Raw genomic sequence first — 18,308 nt, 5'->3', positions numbered from 1 at the left:
TTAGTACATAATGAGTTACAGAAAGCCTGAAAATTCTGAGGTCTCTCTCCAACCCTTTAATGTTGCCAACACCATCAATCCTCTTGCAGTAAGACATCCTGATAGCGGCAGGAGACAGTCAAATTCCCAGGCAGATAGGGGCAGGTGCCCAGTGAAACCTGACCTTCAAACCAAATACAGTTTAAAGCCTGAAAAACGAGCTACAAGTCTCAGATAAATCCATGGACTGGATAGACAACCTCTTTTCTTGTTTGGTGCGCTTTCCTGTGATTGATCCCCACCCTTCACCTATTTTACATATAGCTAACCTTCCCTAATTGGTTTTTGCACTGTCATGCTCATCTTTTAGTGGTGCCCTTTTTTTTAGCCTTTTTTGCATACTCGCAAACCAATTAGCATGCACTCACCCATTCTGAGCCTAAAAAGCCCCAAACTCAGCCACACTTTGAGACTGCCTGTCTTCGGGCAGGGGACTACCTGACTTCAGGTGCTGGGGGTGGGGTTACACAACTCAAGCACCCTCTCTGCTGACAGTTGTTTTGTTCACTCAACAAAACTTTGCCTTGCTCACCCACCAGCGGTCAGCTAACCTCATTCTTGGATGTGGGACAAGAATCATGACCCACTAAATGGCAAGTGCAAATGAGCATAGGGTCCAGACCAGGGTGCAAGCCAAGTGCAGCCCACCGGGCCAAGGGGGCAGAATACCTCCTGTGGCAAGCCCAAGGCCAAGCAAGGTCCAGGCAGGGGCATTACCAGCTGTGGAGGTCTCTGGCGAAGCAGAGCCAAAAAATCCTGTGTCAACCCCATAGTCTTTGAGACCAAAGCTTTTGGGACCAAAACCTTGAAGTGGATGGTCCGTTAATCTAATAAAACACTATCAACCTAAGTATTAATATCCTAATTATTTACTTGACAAAGGTCATTCCATTCCTTTAAATTAGCAAATTCCCCATTGAGTATTTAAAATATAATGTGATCAATAAGAATTTAAAAATAAATCTTCCAGAAAAAAATTACTTTTTTGAAAAAGCAAATGTTACTTTTATTTTTTATTTTTTTGAGATGCAGTTTCTTTGTCACCCAGGAAGGAGTGCAGTGGTGCAATCTTGGCTCACTACAACCTCTGCCTCAAGTGATTCTCCTGCCTCAGCTTCCTAAGTAGCTGGAATTACCAGCGCATGCCACCACACCCCCACCACCACCCCCAGCTAATTTTGTATTTTTAGTAGAAAGGTGGTTTTACCATATTTGCCAGACTGGCCTTGAACTCCTGACCTCAAGTTATCTGCCCACCTCAGCCTCCCAAAGTGCTGGGATTACAGGCGTGAACCACTGTGTGTGTGTGTGTGTGTGTGTGTGTGTGTGTGTGTATGTGTGTGTGTATGTGTGGTGTGGCGATATGGTTTTGCTCTGCCACCCAGGCTGGAGTGCAGTGGTATGATCATGGCTCACTGTAGCCTCAACCTCCCAGGCTCAAGCAATCCTCCCATATCAGCCCCCCAAGTAACCAGGACAACAGGCACATGCCATCAGGCCCAGCTAATTTTTTTGTTTATTTGTTTGTTTTTTGAAATCAGCTCTCATTCTGTTACCCAGGCTGGAGTGCAGTGGCATGATCTTGACTCAGTGCAACCTCTGCTTCCTGGGTTCAAGCAATCCTCTTGTCTCAGCCTCCCAAGTATCTGGGACTACAGACCTGCACCACCACACTTTGCTAATCTTTGTATTTTTTGTAGAGACAGGGTTTCACCATGTAGCCCAGGCTGGTCTCAAACTCCTGGACTCAAGCGATCCACCCGCTTCAGCCTCCCAAAGTGCTGGATTACAGGTATGAGCCATCGCTAATTTTTAAAATTTTTTTGTAGAGACAGGGTTTCACAATGTTGCCAGGGCTGGTCTCAAATTCTTGGGCTCAAGGGATCCTCCTGTTTCAGCCTCTCAAAGTGCTGGAAATACTGGCAAAAGCCACCACCACCTGGTCTTTGATTTCTAACCTATGAATTTTTTAGTTTTGTGTTACTGTGACATGAATCCCTCTATATTCTCAGCCCTTCAATAAATCGTTTACACAAACATCAAAAATAAATAAGTAAATAAAGCCCAATTCATAATAGATGGGATGACACAGTAGGTGCTGGTTAGGAGGGGAGAACTTAGGCTCCAGTGGAGTAGGCCAAGAGAACTCTATCAAAAAGGTAGAACTTGGCCAGATGCAGTGGCTCAGCCTGTAATCTCAGCACTTTAGGAGGTAGAGGTGGGCCAGTGTCTTGAACCCAGAAGTTCAAGAAGGGCCTGGGAAACACAGCAAGACCCTATTTCTACAAAAAATAAACTTAAAAATTAGTGGACATGATGGTGCACTCCTGCAGTCCTAGCTGCTTAGGAAGCTGAGGTAAGAGAATTGCTTTGGCTTGAAAGGAGGAGGCTGCAGTGAGCCGTGATCGCACTCCAGCCTGGGGGACAGAGCAAGACCCAGTCTCAAAATCAATCAATAAATATAAGGTGGGACTTGGGTGTTTCAAATACACAGAGAAGCAGAAAGGAGTAGAGAGTGACTATGTCAAGTAAGGGATTATTTAGAAAAACTACAGACATAAGATGAAAACTGAAGCAAACCCCAGCTAGGGAGTCTGTTACATTTCTGCCTCATGAGATGAGTGGGAAACTTTGTGGCTAAATATTGTTAAGGTTTTTAGAGAGATAGGACATAATACAAAAACTGATTTTTTTTTAATAACTCTATATCTATAAAATACTATAAGTGGATTCATGACAATGTACAACTTCATGAGACACAGGAAGTTGTATGACAGCAGAATCATCTACACCTATGTCAAAAACATTTTTTTTTTTTTTACCATCAGGGATAAGAGAAGCTTTGAATAATTCCTCACTAGACTGCAGGTTTTATGACTACTGTAAGTGTGTGCCCATTTTCTTTGCCGCTGTACTGAGACTGTAGCAACAGCGCAGGCATTCAGTAATAATTGGAGGAATTAAGTATTCTAAATGTTTCACTTCATAAAATATTTAGGCTGTGTGTGTGTGTGTGTGTGTGTGTGTGTGTGCCTCCTCATTCACACACACCAAAAATAAGATCACAGAAGGGATAGGTGGCACAGAATTGCCATTAGAAAGGAGTCTTAGAAATCTTATAACCCTCTTGTTTGATGGTGGTGGGAACCACAGACCAAAAGCAGAAACAGAACACAGCTTCACACATCAATCTGTGTTCTACTACACCATGCAGCCTCTACTACTATGTTGAGTCATTTGAACCAAACCTTCTTGGTAAGAATGATCTCCATTTTTAGGACCTGGATCTTAGCCCTCCTCAGAAATAGAATAAACACCTATTTCTATTACATAAATCAAGAAGTAAAAATAGTGAAAGGAACATAAGGAGCTTTTAATTAACTATTTTAAAATGACGACTATACTCTAGCAACTTATCGTATCTTTCAAAATGGTGTTTGGGTAACAACTTTCTAGCTCTAAAACAATTTTACAGGTAAATAGGTTTCATGTCTGAAAGCGCAAAATAATCTTTTTCACATAAGCAGTTTATGTTAGTCACAAAACAGGCATTAGCACTATCATGACATTTGTAGTGGTTAATACCTGTTGAGAGGTATAAGACATTTATCATCTGTTTCTTTAACTTCTACATGTCTATAGAACATGCAGTTCTGAACTGAGTGATGGAAAATCTGTTTTCTAGCTTTGATTTCAACATTATTAGCTAGATGGCATTTAATCTCTGTAGAAAATATTAAAATAAGTGGAGGAGAAAAGTGGGAATTTAAGGAACTTCTAAGGCTCCCTTAGACTCTAAAATTCAGATTCTATGTACCAAATTACATAATCACTTTATTATTTGTTGTGAGACCCATTAATAATAAAAATCATATATGGCAATTACAGTGCTGTGGTATTGCATGATTTCAGGAGGCAGATTTCTGTTGAATATCACCCCTGTAGACATGCAATGCATAGCCTGGATAACCACAAGTGATGATCTGGCTGGCTAAGCTCTGATGAGTCATTACTATCAGATAGGGGAGATTTAAATTATTACAACAACTGAGAAGCTAAAGGACTTGCGAAGTGTAAATCCTACTTAGAGCTGAGATGGTCAAAAAAGGCCATCCTTGGTAATCTCTCTTCAGGGAGCAACACTCATTAAAACTGTGTAAGTTCTCTTTGGTTTACTAAAAGAATTAATTGTATCAAGTATGTTTGGTGGGGAAAAATCAATCTTGTTCCTTTATAGTTGTACGTTATTGAAGAGAGTGATATTCGTTCACCTTGGGATTTTAAAAAGGAACTCCTTTCTTCATAAAATCAAAATATTAAGAAGAGCCATAAATAGAACTAAATTAATCCATTTGACAAATTTTACCAAGTCTCTATTGGCTAATAAGTATTTTTCTAGGGACTTTGAATACCAAAATGAAAAGGAGAAAATCCTTGCCCATCAGGGGCTCACAGTTCAGTGAGGAATATAAACCTAAATACATAACAATAGCAGAAAAAGGTGAATAAGTACTACAATTGCAGTGTATGTATCATAAATTGTTGTGGGGTATAGTAAAGAAAGAGGCTAATTCAGCCTGGCAGTTAAGGAGGCTTCACAAAAGAGCTGACAGTTGTGCCAGATCCTAAAGAATCAATTGATGTTCAACAGAGGCCAAGACACTCCAAGCAAAGAGCCAGGCCCAGGGTTATGAGAATGCATATAAGCAGCAGGAAAGTCTGTGTGTTCCTAGGGGCTTTGATGTGAAGCAAGGAGAAATGGGAATTGCAGCAGGAAAGTGGTATGTTATACCAAACTTGTCCAATCTGCAGCCTGTGGGCCACATGCAGCCCAGGACGGCTTTGAATATGTCCCAACACAAATTTGTAAACTTTCTTAAAGCATTATGATATTGTTTTGCTTTTTTTTTTTTTTAGCTCATCAGCTATCATTAGTATATTTAATGTGTGGCCCAAGAAAATTTTTCTTCTTCCAGTATGGCCCAGGGAAGCCAAAACATTGGATACCCCTGGCTTACACCCTTCCTCCCTGTATCTCAAACACAGGAGTCTTGGTATGTCTTGTCAAAAGCATCATGCTCTTTCTCACCTATGCTCTTCCTAGCTAGCCTCCTCTTAATTCTTCAGGTACCTGATTAAATAACAATTCCTCAATGTGGCCTTCTCTGACTACTCTATATGTATAGATTCTATTACTGCCACCCCAAGACCACCCAGAATTATCCTAGTATCCTGCTCCTTTTCTTCATAGCTCTTAGGACAACTTTTCATTTGTCTGTTGTCTATCTTCCACCTAGACTGTAAGCTTCAAGGGTTAAAGGAACTTTGTTTGTTTTACCCAACATTGTACAATTAGCTTAGGTCCTAGACCATAATAGGCGCTCAACATTTGTGAAATGAATGACTGAATGACTGAATAGTTGAATTTAAAAAGGAACGAAGGGGCCAGGTGTGGTGGCTCACGCCTGTAATCCCAGCACTTTTGGAGGCCAAGGCGGGAGGATCACCTGAGGCCAGGAGTCCAACACCCGCCTGGCCAACATGGAAAAACCCCGTCTCTACTAATAATAGAAAATTAGCAGGGCATGGTGGCGCATGCCTGTAATCCCAGTTACCCGGGAGGCTGAGGCAGGAGAATTACTTGAACCTAGGAGGCGGAGGTTGCGGTGAGCCAAGACCGCGCCATTGCACTCCAGCCTGGGCAACAAGAGTGAAACCCTATCTCAAAAAAAAAAAAAGAAAGAAAAAGGAAAAAAAGAAGTAAAAGAAAAAAGGAAATCTGAGCCAAATTAAGCACCTCCTAATATATAAGGCCAAAAATTGAGACTTTCTCATGGACAATGGAGAGTTATTAGGAATTAAAATGACTTTTTTTTTGATATTTTATAAATAACATCTAATAAAAGAAGACCACAATAGTTATTTAGTTTCATTAATCTTGTACCTTACTTACTTCTCATCGAAGCTATAATAGGTAAAGTAATAGGTATATGTTCAATTTCTAAACCATTCTCAGTTATTCGGCGTAATCGTCCACGTAGTTTAACATTTCTTCTTATAAATTCTACTGGAATATCTGAAGCGCTTGTAAATTTTGATGTCTATGGATTTACAAGGAGAAAAATATAACCACTTATTATTATTGCCATTTCAAAATTTAAAATGTCAAATTATCAAAACATTTCACAATTAGACATAACCATCAACATTTTAAAATTTAGTTCCTAATTTTATATTACTTTAATATGATTTAATCAAATGTGTTTATGGAAACATTATTTACAAATCCTTATTCACGATTTTCAAGCCACTACATAAAGAACATTAAACAGACTCCTAACTTCGAAAAGCTTGTAACCTCAAAATAGGACACAATTCGTCAAAAGACATTGAGTATCTATCTGTGCCTGGCACCACACAAATCTGGTTAAACAGTCTCCAGCTTATTCCACGTAAGTACAATCTATTCATGCATATACTGATGGGAAAACTTAAACAAAGCTCCATCAAATTAAATTAGAACCTTAACCAACGAGATTTTTTTTCTTATCATTTTTTTTTATCTTGTAGGAGAAAAGGCACATTTAAAAAAGAAAAAAGAAAAAAAGGCTAACATTAGGAATGTACTACAATCCCTAACACTTAGGTGATATCTTGGGATCAATCAACACTTTATGCCTACTTTTTTCCACATTGACAATACTACAAGCTTTGATCATAATTATGGCTAGCTAACAGGCTCACATAACAGAAGGAAAAGCCAGGCACAATGGCTTATCCTATAATTCCAGCATTCTGGGAGGCTTAGTTGGAGGGTTACTTGAGGCCAGAAGTTTGAGACCAGCCTGGGCAACATAATGAGACACCATCTACAGAAAAAAAATGTAAAAATCAGCTGGGCATGGTAACATAGAACAGAAGGGTCACTTGAGCCCAGGAGTTTAAGGTTACAGAGAGCCATGATAGTGCCACTAAACTCCAGCCTGGGTGACAGAGCGAGAACCTGACTCTGTCAAAAAATAAATAAATAAATTAGTACCCAACTTCCTATGACAGTAAAGTTGAACTGAAGATTTTTATAAACAAGAATAATGTAGGAGACAAACCCAGAATGTGGAATATACTATAGAATAAATCACTTCGTTCTCCCAACAAAACAATGGCATTGGGAAAAAAGGGTGGGAACGTATTACAAAATAAATGAGATTTAAGAAATATAACATATAATATATATAGACTATTTGAATAGATCATCTATTTTTAAAAATCATAGAATCAAGATCTTCTGACTATAGACTGGGTATTAGATGATTCTAAGAGATTATTGTTAATTTTATTAGGTATGATAATATTAAAGGACAAACTAACATTACAGATCTGTTTTTTTAGACAGGGCCTCGCTCTGTGGCCCAGGCTGCAGCTCAGCAGCATAATCCTGGCTCAACTGTAGCCTCGACCTCCTGGGCTCAAGTAATCCCCCTGCCACAGCCCCCCAAGTAGGACTACAGGTGTGCACCACTACACCTGGTTAATTTTTAAATTTTTTGTAGAGATGGTGTCTTCACTTGTCACCCAGGCTGATCTCAAACTCCTGGGCTCAAACAATCCTCCTGCCTCAAACAATCCTGCTACCTCATGAATTCTGATGTCATAAACTAGGAAGTACATATCATCACCTTCTTGCCAAAATGCTTAGGTTGAATCTCACAAGGAAAGAAACAAATTCAGATTATGGAACATATTAAAAGACAACTGGCTTGGACTCTAAAAATGTCAGCATCATGAAAGACAAAAATTGTTTTTAAGTAGGAGTAATGGCTGGACGTGGTGGTTCATATCTGTAATCCCAGCACTTTGGGAGGCCGAGGGGGATGGATCACAAGGTCAATAGATGGAGACCATCCTGGCCAACATGGTGAAACCCCATCTCTACTAAAAATACAAAAATTAGCTGGGTGTGGTGGTGCGTACCTGTAGTCCCAGCTACTCAGGAGGCTGAGGCAGGAGAATCGCTTGAACTTGGGAGGTGGAGGTTGCAGTGAACTGAGATCGTGCCACTGCACTCCAGCCTGGTGACAGAGCGAGACTACGTCTCAAAAAAAAAAAAAAAAGGAGTAATATTCTAGATTAAAGGAGTCTAATGAGACATAACAACTAAATATAATGCATGATCCTTGACTGAATGTTGGATTGGGAAAAAAACAATAAAGGACATTTTTTAGAAAATACATCTGAATATGAACTTTATTGTATGTAAGATTGCTGCAGAAATGTTAAATGTATTAGATGTGCTAACATTAATGTGGGTATGTAGGAGAACATCCTTGCTCTTAGGAAGCACACTATGAAGTATTTATGGATGATGTCTCATGATGTCTGCAACTTGCTTTGAATTGGTTTCACAAAGGGAGAGAGAATACAACTGTAGCAAAATGTTAACAACTGGTGAATTTAGGTGAAAGGAAAATGAATGTGACAAAATTTTTTAGGAGAAAAAGTTGGGAGGAAAAAGCTTCTGGATCTACTTTCAATATTCATTCAAGAATGTGAAATATGCAGAATATAAACGAAAGAGAGGAGAAATGCTAAATCAAACCACAAAGAATCTGAATCACGGGACAAAGTTGCTTATGACAAGTTTATGAGAAAAACAGAGAAATACAGATTAAATATCCACATAGTCAGATGGTTCCCAACACGGTTTAGTGAAAACACTAAGGGAATACCAATGAATTAATCAATGTCAATGGAAAGCGGTACTCTAGGGGTAATCTATGGAACTCTGACCTCCAGTTTAATATGCTCACGAATGACTTGAATGATAGCATAAGGAACAAACATCAGGAGGGCTGGTTGTCTGGAAGGATATGACTGCTGGAAGTCAGGATAAGTATTCAAAAAGATTCTGACAACCAAAATCATGAACTAAATTGTAAAGACTCTTCATGTACTCCCCAAAACTAATGAAGGATGGGAGAGAACAAATTAATACCTATAGTGCTTATATGGGAGATATTTAGAGATTTTAGGGAACTGTGAACTCAAAATGAGTAAAAGTATAACACTGCTGCTAAAACAAACACACAAAAACAGAAAAAGTGCAACCTGGTCTCCTCACCATCAAAAAAAAAAAAAAAGATCAAACTAAGGTAACATTTTTAGGAACAAAATCTAGAGCAAGAGAAGTGAAGAACAGATTGTCCTAAAGCAGGCCCTAAGGAGAATATATTGCGCTACTCTGGAGATTTTTTTTTTTTTTTTTTTTTTTTGAGACAGAGTCTCGCTCTGTTGCCCAGGCTGGAGTGCAGTGGTGTGATCTCGGCTCACTACAATCTCTGTCTCCCGGGTTCAAGTAATTCTCCTGCTGCAGCCTCCTGAGTAGCTGGGATTACAGCCATGCATCATCACACCAAGCTGGTCTCAAACTCCTGACCTCAGGTGAGCCGCCTGCCTCAGCCTCCCAAAGTGCTGGAATTATAGGCGTGAGCCACCATGCCTGGCTATGAGATCATATTTCATAAAAGGCTTTAACAAACTGGAACAAAGCCAGAAAAAAAGAAAAAAAAAATAGTAAGGTGCCTGGAAACCATATCGCCCAGGAGAACTAACAATACTTTGCCCAGGGAAAGAAGGAGTTAAAAGTTAAGTAGAATGGCCATTAAAGATGTCTTCAACTACTAAAAGTGCATCCCTTTTAATTCTGGTGTGTTTTCTTACAATATACGTAAGAAGGTCAAAGAGTGCCTTAATGTTTAGAGTTTTGTAAATTATTAAGAAGCTGAGGGAGGAAACCGAAGGAGCATCAGTGTTCCTGCTCTCAAGGAGCTCATGTGAGAAAGATCCCATTGCATCCCATTGCATCCATTTATTTCACATCCCACAACAACAGAAAGCTCAAAGCTGTGCTTCTGTAACACAGCAGGGACTATCTGAAAGATGAACAAAAAATATACATAAAACAACCAGAATATAATTGTACAGAAATACATGAATAGGTTTAAGATAAAGCATATATCAAAGGGGACAAAAAGGGATAGATCCAAAACATAAGAACAGATAAGGAGGCTGTCTTCACAGGAAGTAAATCCTGAGCTTGCGACAAACACAACCTACTCTCTAGGAGAGGCAGAAAGATGCTGCTGCTACAAGGATGCTGTGTCTAAGCTGCGGACGGTGAAGAAGATGTCCTAAAGGCAAAAAGATAAATGCTGGAAGCATCCTGGGAAAGACAAAGAAAATAAGGGTTTCGAATTCAAGACATAAATTTGAAATCCAGCTGTGCCACTTACTAGCTGGATGATCTTGTGAAAATTGTTTACCTCCTTTAAGTATCTACTTCCTCATCTATAAAAATCAACCTTGATCAAAAGATTATTATAAGCATTAAATGAAATTATGTTTATAAAGTGCTGGCACAATGCCAAACTCAATAATCTTTTTTATTTCTTAAATATAAAATTGGCAATTGTCAACCAGTAACTGAAGGAATATAAGAACTTGATAAATAATCTCTCAGAGGGAAGAAAATCAGCAATACAAAAAGGACACTGAAGCATGACTAACACAACATCCATTGCTAAATCCCTTCTCCCTTGCCACCATGAATTTTAGGGATGGGAAAGCTAAATGGTCACTCTCCCCACGTCCTTTCCAGCTAGAGGTGGCTATGTGACAGAGGATATAAACAAAAGTCTGCTGAAGGCTTCTAGGAAAAACGCTTTCCTGACAAAAGGAAAAGTTGTGGTTGGCACTGTCCTTTTCCTCCATTTCCTGCCTTGATCATGAATATGATACTTGGAGCTACAAAAGGCATCCTATGTAATGAGAAAAGGCCAAAAAATAACATGGACCTAAGCCCTTATGTCACTGAGGCCGGGAACCACCGCCAGCAGCCTACCTCTAGACTTCTTATGACTTGAGAAAAATAAACCCCTTGCATGGTGAAGCTGCTGTTGCTTGGGGTTTCTCTTACTTGCAGCCAAACTCATCTGTAATACAACAGAAGTTTTTGTTTGTTTGTTTTTGTTTTAATCACTTAATATTTCAATGTTCTCTTCCTACTTGCTCTTCTCATCACTAGTAAGTCACCATTACTTAAAAATAGCGGGCCGGGGCTGGGCGCGGTGGCTCACACCTGTAATCCCAGCACTTTGGGAGGCCAAGGCGGGCAGATCACGAGATCAGGAGATCAAGACCATCCTGGCTAACATAGTGAAATCCCATCTCTACTAAAAATACAAAAAATTAGCCGGGTGTGGTGGCACACACCTGTAGTCCCAGCTACTTGGGGGGCTGAGGCAGGAGAATCGCTTGAACACGGGAGGCGGAGTTTGTAGTGAGCCGAAACTACACCACTGCACTCCAGCCTGGGCGACAGAGTGAGACTCCATCTTAAAAAAAAAAAAAAAAAAAGTGGGCCAGGTGCGGTGGCTCATGCCTGTAATCACAGCACTTTGGGAGGCTGAGGCAGGCAGATGATGAGGTCAGGAGATCAAGACCATCCTGGCTAACATGGTGAAATCCCGTCTCTACTAAAAATACAAAAAAATTAGCCATGTGTGGTGGCACATGCCTGTACTCCCAGCTACTCAGGAGGCTGAGGAAGGAGAACTGCTTGAACCCAGGAGCTGGAGGTTGCACTGAGCCAACATAGCAAAACCCCATCTCTACTAAAAATACAAAATTAGCCAGGTGTGGTGGTGGGCACATGTAATCCCAGCTACTCAGCTGGCTGAGCCAAGATCATGCCAATGCACTCCAGCCTGGGCAACAGAGCAAAACTCTGCCGGAAAAAAAAAAAAAAAATCAAGATAAATTATTGAGTCTGTGGAACAGAAAGAAAAAAAGATTGAAGAAAAGTGAACAGGGCCTAAAGAATCTACAGAACACCTAAATGAACCAACACGTGTACCAGAGGAGTCCCAGAAGAAGAGAAAGAAGGGGGAAAGAGACTATTTGGAAAAAAAAAAAAAAAAAACCACGACTGAAAACTTCCCAAGTTTGATGAAACAGACAGATACAAACATCCAAAAAGCTCAACAAGTCACATAAAAGGATCCTTAATAAGATTATCAGCGGATCTCTCATCAGAAACTTTGGAGGCTATAAGGTAGTGGACTGATATCTTCAAAATGCTAAAAGCAAAAAAACTATAAACCAAGAATATCATATCCAGCAAAACTGACCTTCAGAAGTGAAGAATTCAAGACATTTCCAGATAAATACAAGCTGAGAAAGTTTGTTACCACAGACTTGCCCTGCAAGAAATGCTAAAACGAGTGCTACATGTTGCAATGAAAGGACACTAGACAGTAACTTGAAGCCATATGAAGAAATAAAGATCTTGGTAAAAGTAAATACATGAGCAATTATAAACATAATATTATTGTAACAACAGTTTGTGACTCCACTTTTTGTTTCCTACATAATTTAAGAGACTACAGGTTGAGCATCCCTAATCCAAAAATCTGAAATCTGAACTACTCCAAAATCTGAAACTTTTTGAGTGCCAATCTAACACCAAAAGTAGAAAATTCCACACCTGAAAAATAGAAAAATCTGCCATTATTTGTTATTGTTCTTGTTTAACAGTCAATACAGGTATCCTGATGATGCTACTGTTCTGCTCAGTTAAATGTTTTTGGTCCCAAGCATCCTGGATAAGGATACTCAACCCATTCTACTTTTTTTCTTTGTTTTTGTTTTTTGAGGTAGAGTCTCGTTCTGTCACCCAGGCTGGAGTGCAATGGCACAGTCTCAGCTCACTGAAACCTCCGTCTCCTGGGTTCAAGCAGTTCTCCTGCCTCAGCCTCCTGAGTAGCTGGGATTACAGGCATATGCCAGCACATCCAGCTAATTTTTATATTTTTAGTAGACACAGGTTTTTGCCATGTTGGCCAGGCTGGTCTTGAACTCCTGACCTCAGGTGATTCGCCCACCTCAGCCACTCAAAGGGTTGGGATTACAGGCGTGAGCCACCGCACCCAGGAAACCTGTACTATGTTGTTGTTTTTTGTGTGTGTGTGCGTGTGTGTGTGACGGAGTGGCGCTCCGTCGCCCAGGCTGGAGTGCAGCGGCACAGTCTCGGCTCACTGAAATTTCTGCTTCCCGGGTTCAAGGAATTCTCTGCCTCAGCTTACCGAGTAGCTGGAATTATAGGCACACGCCGCCACTCCCGGCTAAGTTTTTGTATTTTAGTAGAGACGGGGTTTCACTGTGTTGCCCAGGCTGGTCTCAAACTCCTGAGCTCAGGCAATCTGCCCGCCTTGGCCTCCCAAAGTGCTAGCATTACAGGCATGAGCCACCTCACCCAGCCTGTACTACATTTTTAAAAGAGACAATAATTAGTTTAAAACTTAGTATTATTGTAACTTTGGTTTGTAAGTCCATATTTTGTTTTCTATATAATTTTAAAGACTCGGATATTTTTTAAATGATTAGTATATGTTTCTCGTTTTTTTTTCTTTTTTTTTTTTTAAGACAGAGTTTCGCTCTTGTTGCTCAGGCTGGAGTGCAATGGCACAGTCTCCGCTCACCACAACCTCCACCTCCTGGGTTAAAGTGATTCTCCTGCCTCAGCCTCCCAAGTAGCCGGGATTATAGGCATGTGCCATCAGGCCCAGCTAATTTTGTATTTTTAGTAGAGACGGGTTTATTCATGTTGGTCAGGCTGGTCATGAACTCTCAACCTCAGGTGATCCTCCAGCCTCAGCCTCCCAAAGTGCTGGGATTACAGGCATAAGCCACTGCGCCTGGCCTAGTTTATGTTTTTTAATATCCACAATGTACAAAGATGCAATTTTGTGACATCTAGAACTGAAAGGAGTGGGAATGATGTTCAAAAGGAGTAGTTTTTGTATTTTATTGAGGTTAAGTTGGTATGAATTTAATTTAGAGTGTTATAAGTTTAGGATGTTAATGGTAACCTAGAACAAATAGTTACACAATACACAGAAAAGGAAATAATATAAAATTAAAATACTTTGGCCGGGCTGGTGGCTCACGTCTGTAATCCCAGCACTTTGGCAGGCCAAGGCAGATGGATCACTTGAGGCCAGGAGTTCGAGATCAGCCTGGCCAACATGGTGAAATCCTGTTTCTACTAATAAAACAAAAATTAGCCAGGCGTGGCAGTGAGTGCCTGTAATCCCACCTACTTGGGAGGCTGAGGCAGGAGAACCGCCTGAACCGGGAGGTGGAGGTTGCAGTGAGCCGAGATGGCACCATTGCACTCCAGCCTGGGCGAGAAAGACTCTCTCAAAAAAACAAAAATAAATAAATAAATAAATAAATTAAATTAAATTAAATTAAATAAAGAAATTCTACAAAATACAAAAGAACACAGTAATGCAGGAAATGGGGGACAAAAAAACCTATAAGGCACACAGAAAACAGATGGCAAAATTACAGAAGTCCCTCCTTACCATTTAATTACTTTAAATGGTAATGAATTAAAATCTCCAATAAAAAGCGAGAGATCAGCATAATTTATTTAAAAATTATTCAACCATATGCAGTCTACAAGGGATACACTTTAAATCCAAATAAATAGGTTGAAAGTGAAAGGATAGAAAAAACTATTCCATGCAAATAATAACCAAACAAGATCAGGGGTACCTAAACCAATATCAGAAAAACTAGACTTTAAATCAAAAAAAGTTACAATAGAAAAAAATAGGACATTATTTATTAATAAAATATTCAAAAAAGCAAGAAGGCATAATAATTATAAATATTTATATACCAAATAACAGACCAGCAAAAATGGTAAGAGTTGAAGGAAGAAATAGATAATTTTGCAATAACAGATACAACACCCCACTCTCATAATGAATAGAACAGCCAGACAGAAGATAAGTAAGGAAAAAGAGGACTTAAATAATAAAATAAATCACTTAGATCTAACAAACATATAGAGTACTCTACCCAATGACAACAGAATATATATTATTCTCAAATGTACATGGAACATTCGCCAACACAGACCATTTGTTAGGCCACAAATTGAGTCTTAGTAAATTATAAAAGACAGATGTCATACAAAGTATCCTCTCTGAACACAACAGGATGAAGTTATAAATAAATAACAGAAGAAAAAATTTGCCCATCTGTGGAAATTAAATGCACTCAAACAGCCAATGTATCAAAAAACAATCACAAGGAAAATTTATAAATGCTTAACTAAGAAAGAAGAAAAAGAAAGAAAAAGAAAAACAGGCCAGATGTAGTCGCTTATGCCTGTAATCCCAGCACTTTGGGAGGTATAGGTGGGCAGATAACTTGAGCTCAGGAGTTTGAGACAATCCTGGGCAACATGCCAAAACCCTGTCTACTAAAAAAATACAAAACATTAGCTAGGTGTGGTGGCACACACCTGTAGTCCTAGCTACTCAGGAGGCTGAGGTGGGAGAATCGCCTGAGACAGAGAAGTCAATACTGCAGTGAGCCATGGTAGTGCCACTGCACTCCAGCCTGTCTCAGAAAGGAAAAGGGAAAGGACAGGAAAAAGAAAGGAAAAGGAAAGGAAAAAGAGAAGGCGAAAGGGAAGGGGAAGGGAAGGGAAAGAAAGGAAGAAGGAAAGATTGATCTCAAATCAAAAACCGAACTATATAATTTAAGGAAATGGGAGAGAAAGGCCACACTAAACCCAAAGCTAGCAGAAGAAAGGAAATACTAAATATGAGAGTACAGACAGGAAAGAGAAAAAAAAAAACAGAGAAAAATTAATGAAACCAAAAGTTGGTTCTTCAAAAAGAACAATAAAACTGACAAATCTTTAGCTAAATGGACTTAAAAAAGAGAGAAAGGACAAAAATTCCTAAGACGGAAATAAAAGAGGGGACATTAGTACAAATTCTACAGAAATGAAAAGAACTATAAAAGACTACTGTGAACCACTGTACACTAACAAATTGGATAACATAGAAGAAATGGATAAACTTGTAGAAACAAAAAACCAGGCCAGGAACACAGTGGCTCACGTCTGTGATCCCAGCACTTTGGAAAGCTGAGGCAGGCGGATAATCTGAGGTCAGGAGTTTGAGACCAACCTGGCCAACATGGCAAAACCCTGTCTCTACTAAAAACACAAAAAAATTAGCTGCACATGGTGGTGGGCACCTGTAATCCCAGCTACTTGGGAGGCTGAGGCAGGAGAATCACTTGAACCAGGGAGGCAGAGGTTGCAGTGAGCTGAGATCGTGCCACTGCCCTCCAGCCTGGGCAACAGAGCAAGACTCTGTCTCCAGAAAAAAAAAGAAAAAAAAAAAAACCTTCCAGGATGGAATCATGAAGAAAGTAAAAATCCAAGTAGGCCTAAAACTACTAAGGAAGTTAAATCATTAATCAAAAATCTCCCAACATAAGGAAGCCCTGGATCTGACAGCATCACTGGTCAATTCTACCATGGATTTAAAAGGGGACTAACACCAATCCTTCTCAAACTTTTCCCAAAAATTAAAGAGGAGAGAATACTTCTTAACTCAGTCTATAAGGCCAGTGTTACCCTGATACCAAAGCCAGATAAAGATACTACAAGAAAACTATAGACCAATATCCATTATAAACATTGATGAAGAAATTCTCTACTAAATCACAGAAAAGCAAATTCAGCCACTCTTTTCTTTCTTGAAACAGGGTCTCACTCTGTTACCCACGCTGGAGTGTGGTGGCTTGATCACGGCTCACTGTAGCCTTCACCTGCTGGGCTCAATCGATCCTCCCACCTCAGCCTCCTGAGCAGCTGAGAGCACAGGTATGCTCCACTATGCACACTTAATTTTTTTTTTTTTTTTTTTGAGACAGAGTCTCACTCTGTCACCCAGGCTGGAGTGCAGTGGCATGATCTGCCTCCCGGGTTCAAGCAATTCTCCTGCCTCAGCCTCCCAAGTAGCTGCAACAACAGGCACACATCACCATGCCTGGCTAAGTTTTTGTATTTTAGTAGAGATGGGGTTTCACTGTGTTGCCAAGGCTGGTCTTGAACTCCTGAGCTCAGGCAATCTGCTTGCCTCAGCCTCCCAAAGTGCTAGGATTACAGGCGTGAGCCACTGTGCCCAGCCGTATGCCCAGCTAATTTGTTTTATCTATCTATTTATTTTTTTGTAGAGATGGGGGTCTCTTTATGTTACCCAAGCTGGTCTTGAACTCCTGGGTTCAAGTGATCCTCCCACCTCAGCCTCCCAAAGTGCTGGGATTACAAGTTTAAGCCACCACACCCAGTCTTTCAGCCACATATTTAAAGGATTATACATTATAACCTAGTGGAATTTATTCCTGAAATGCAAGAATGATCCAACATATAAAAATCAACCAGTATAATACACTGCATTAATATAATAAATTACAAAAACACATGGTTACCTCAACTGATATAGAAAAAAACCTTTGTTATCCTTCATGATAACACTTAACAAACTAAGAATGGAAGGCAATTACTTCAACATACTAAGGTCACATATAAAAAAAACCATATTCAGCTGGGTGCGGTGGCTCACGCCTGTAATCCTAGCACTTTGGGAGGTCAAGGCAGGTGGATCATGAGGTCAAGAGATCGAGACCATCCTGGCCAACGTGGTGAAACCCTGTCTCTACTAAAAATACAAAAATTAGCCGGGCGTGGTGGCACACACCTATAATCTCAGCTACTCAGGAAGCTGAGGCAGGAGAATCACTTGAACCCAGGACGCGGAGGTTGCAGTGAGCTGAGATCGCAGCCAGAGCATTCCAGCCTGGGCAACAGAGTGAGACTCCATCAAAAAAAAAAAGAAAAAAGAAAAAAGAAAAAGCCATAGTGAACATTATACTCAATGATCAAAAACTGAAAGCTTTTCCTCTAAGATCAGGAACAAGTCCAGGATGTCCATTCTCACCACTTCTATTCAACAGAGTATTACTGAATGTCTTAGCCAGAGCACATAGACAAGAGAAAAAATAAAAAGCATCTAAAATAGAAGAATTTAAACACCTCTGTTCACAGATTATATGATCTTATATGTAGAAAACTCTTTAGAAAAACTATTAGAACACACAAATTCAACCAAGTAAAAGAATACAAAGTCAACACACAAAAACCAGTTGCATTTCTAACATTAACAACAATCTGAAAAGGACATTATGAAAGCAATTCCATTTGTAATAGCATCACAAAGAATAAAATAATTAGGAATTAACCAAGACAGTGAAAAATGCATACAATAAAACTACAAAACATTGCTAAAAGAAATTAGAGAAGACATAAATGAAAAGACATCCCATGTTTATGGACTGGA

At 39.7% G+C, this 18,308-nt stretch overlaps 1 protein-coding gene across 5 annotated transcripts in view; it reads right to left on the bottom strand.

Moving 5' to 3' along the window:
* C2H3orf33 (chromosome 2 C3orf33 homolog) overlaps nucleotides 1-18,308 on the bottom strand; it is a 52,006-nt gene that overhangs the window by 16,927 nt on the left and 16,771 nt on the right. For 4 of the 5 annotated variants that reach the window (XR_644002.4, XM_009201487.4, XM_003894926.5 and 1 more), the window contains exon 3: nucleotides 5,993-6,140. Coding sequence is in view for 4 of the 5 variants with exons in the window: in XM_009201487.4 (XP_009199751.1) it covers nucleotides 5,993-6,140 (148 nt within the window). In the remaining variant the exon portion in view is untranslated. Of the gene's footprint in view, nucleotides 1-5,992; nucleotides 6,141-7,407; nucleotides 7,546-18,308 lie in introns of those variants that run through there. The other variant, XM_017955774.3, reaches the window with a different exon arrangement.

The sequence above is a fragment of the Papio anubis genome, chromosome 2, assembly GCF_008728515.1.
Source record: "Papio anubis isolate 15944 chromosome 2, Panubis1.0, whole genome shotgun sequence".
NCBI classification, from domain to species: domain Eukaryota; kingdom Metazoa; phylum Chordata; class Mammalia; order Primates; family Cercopithecidae; genus Papio; species Papio anubis.
This window is presented reverse-complemented; position numbering and strand designations above follow the sequence as displayed.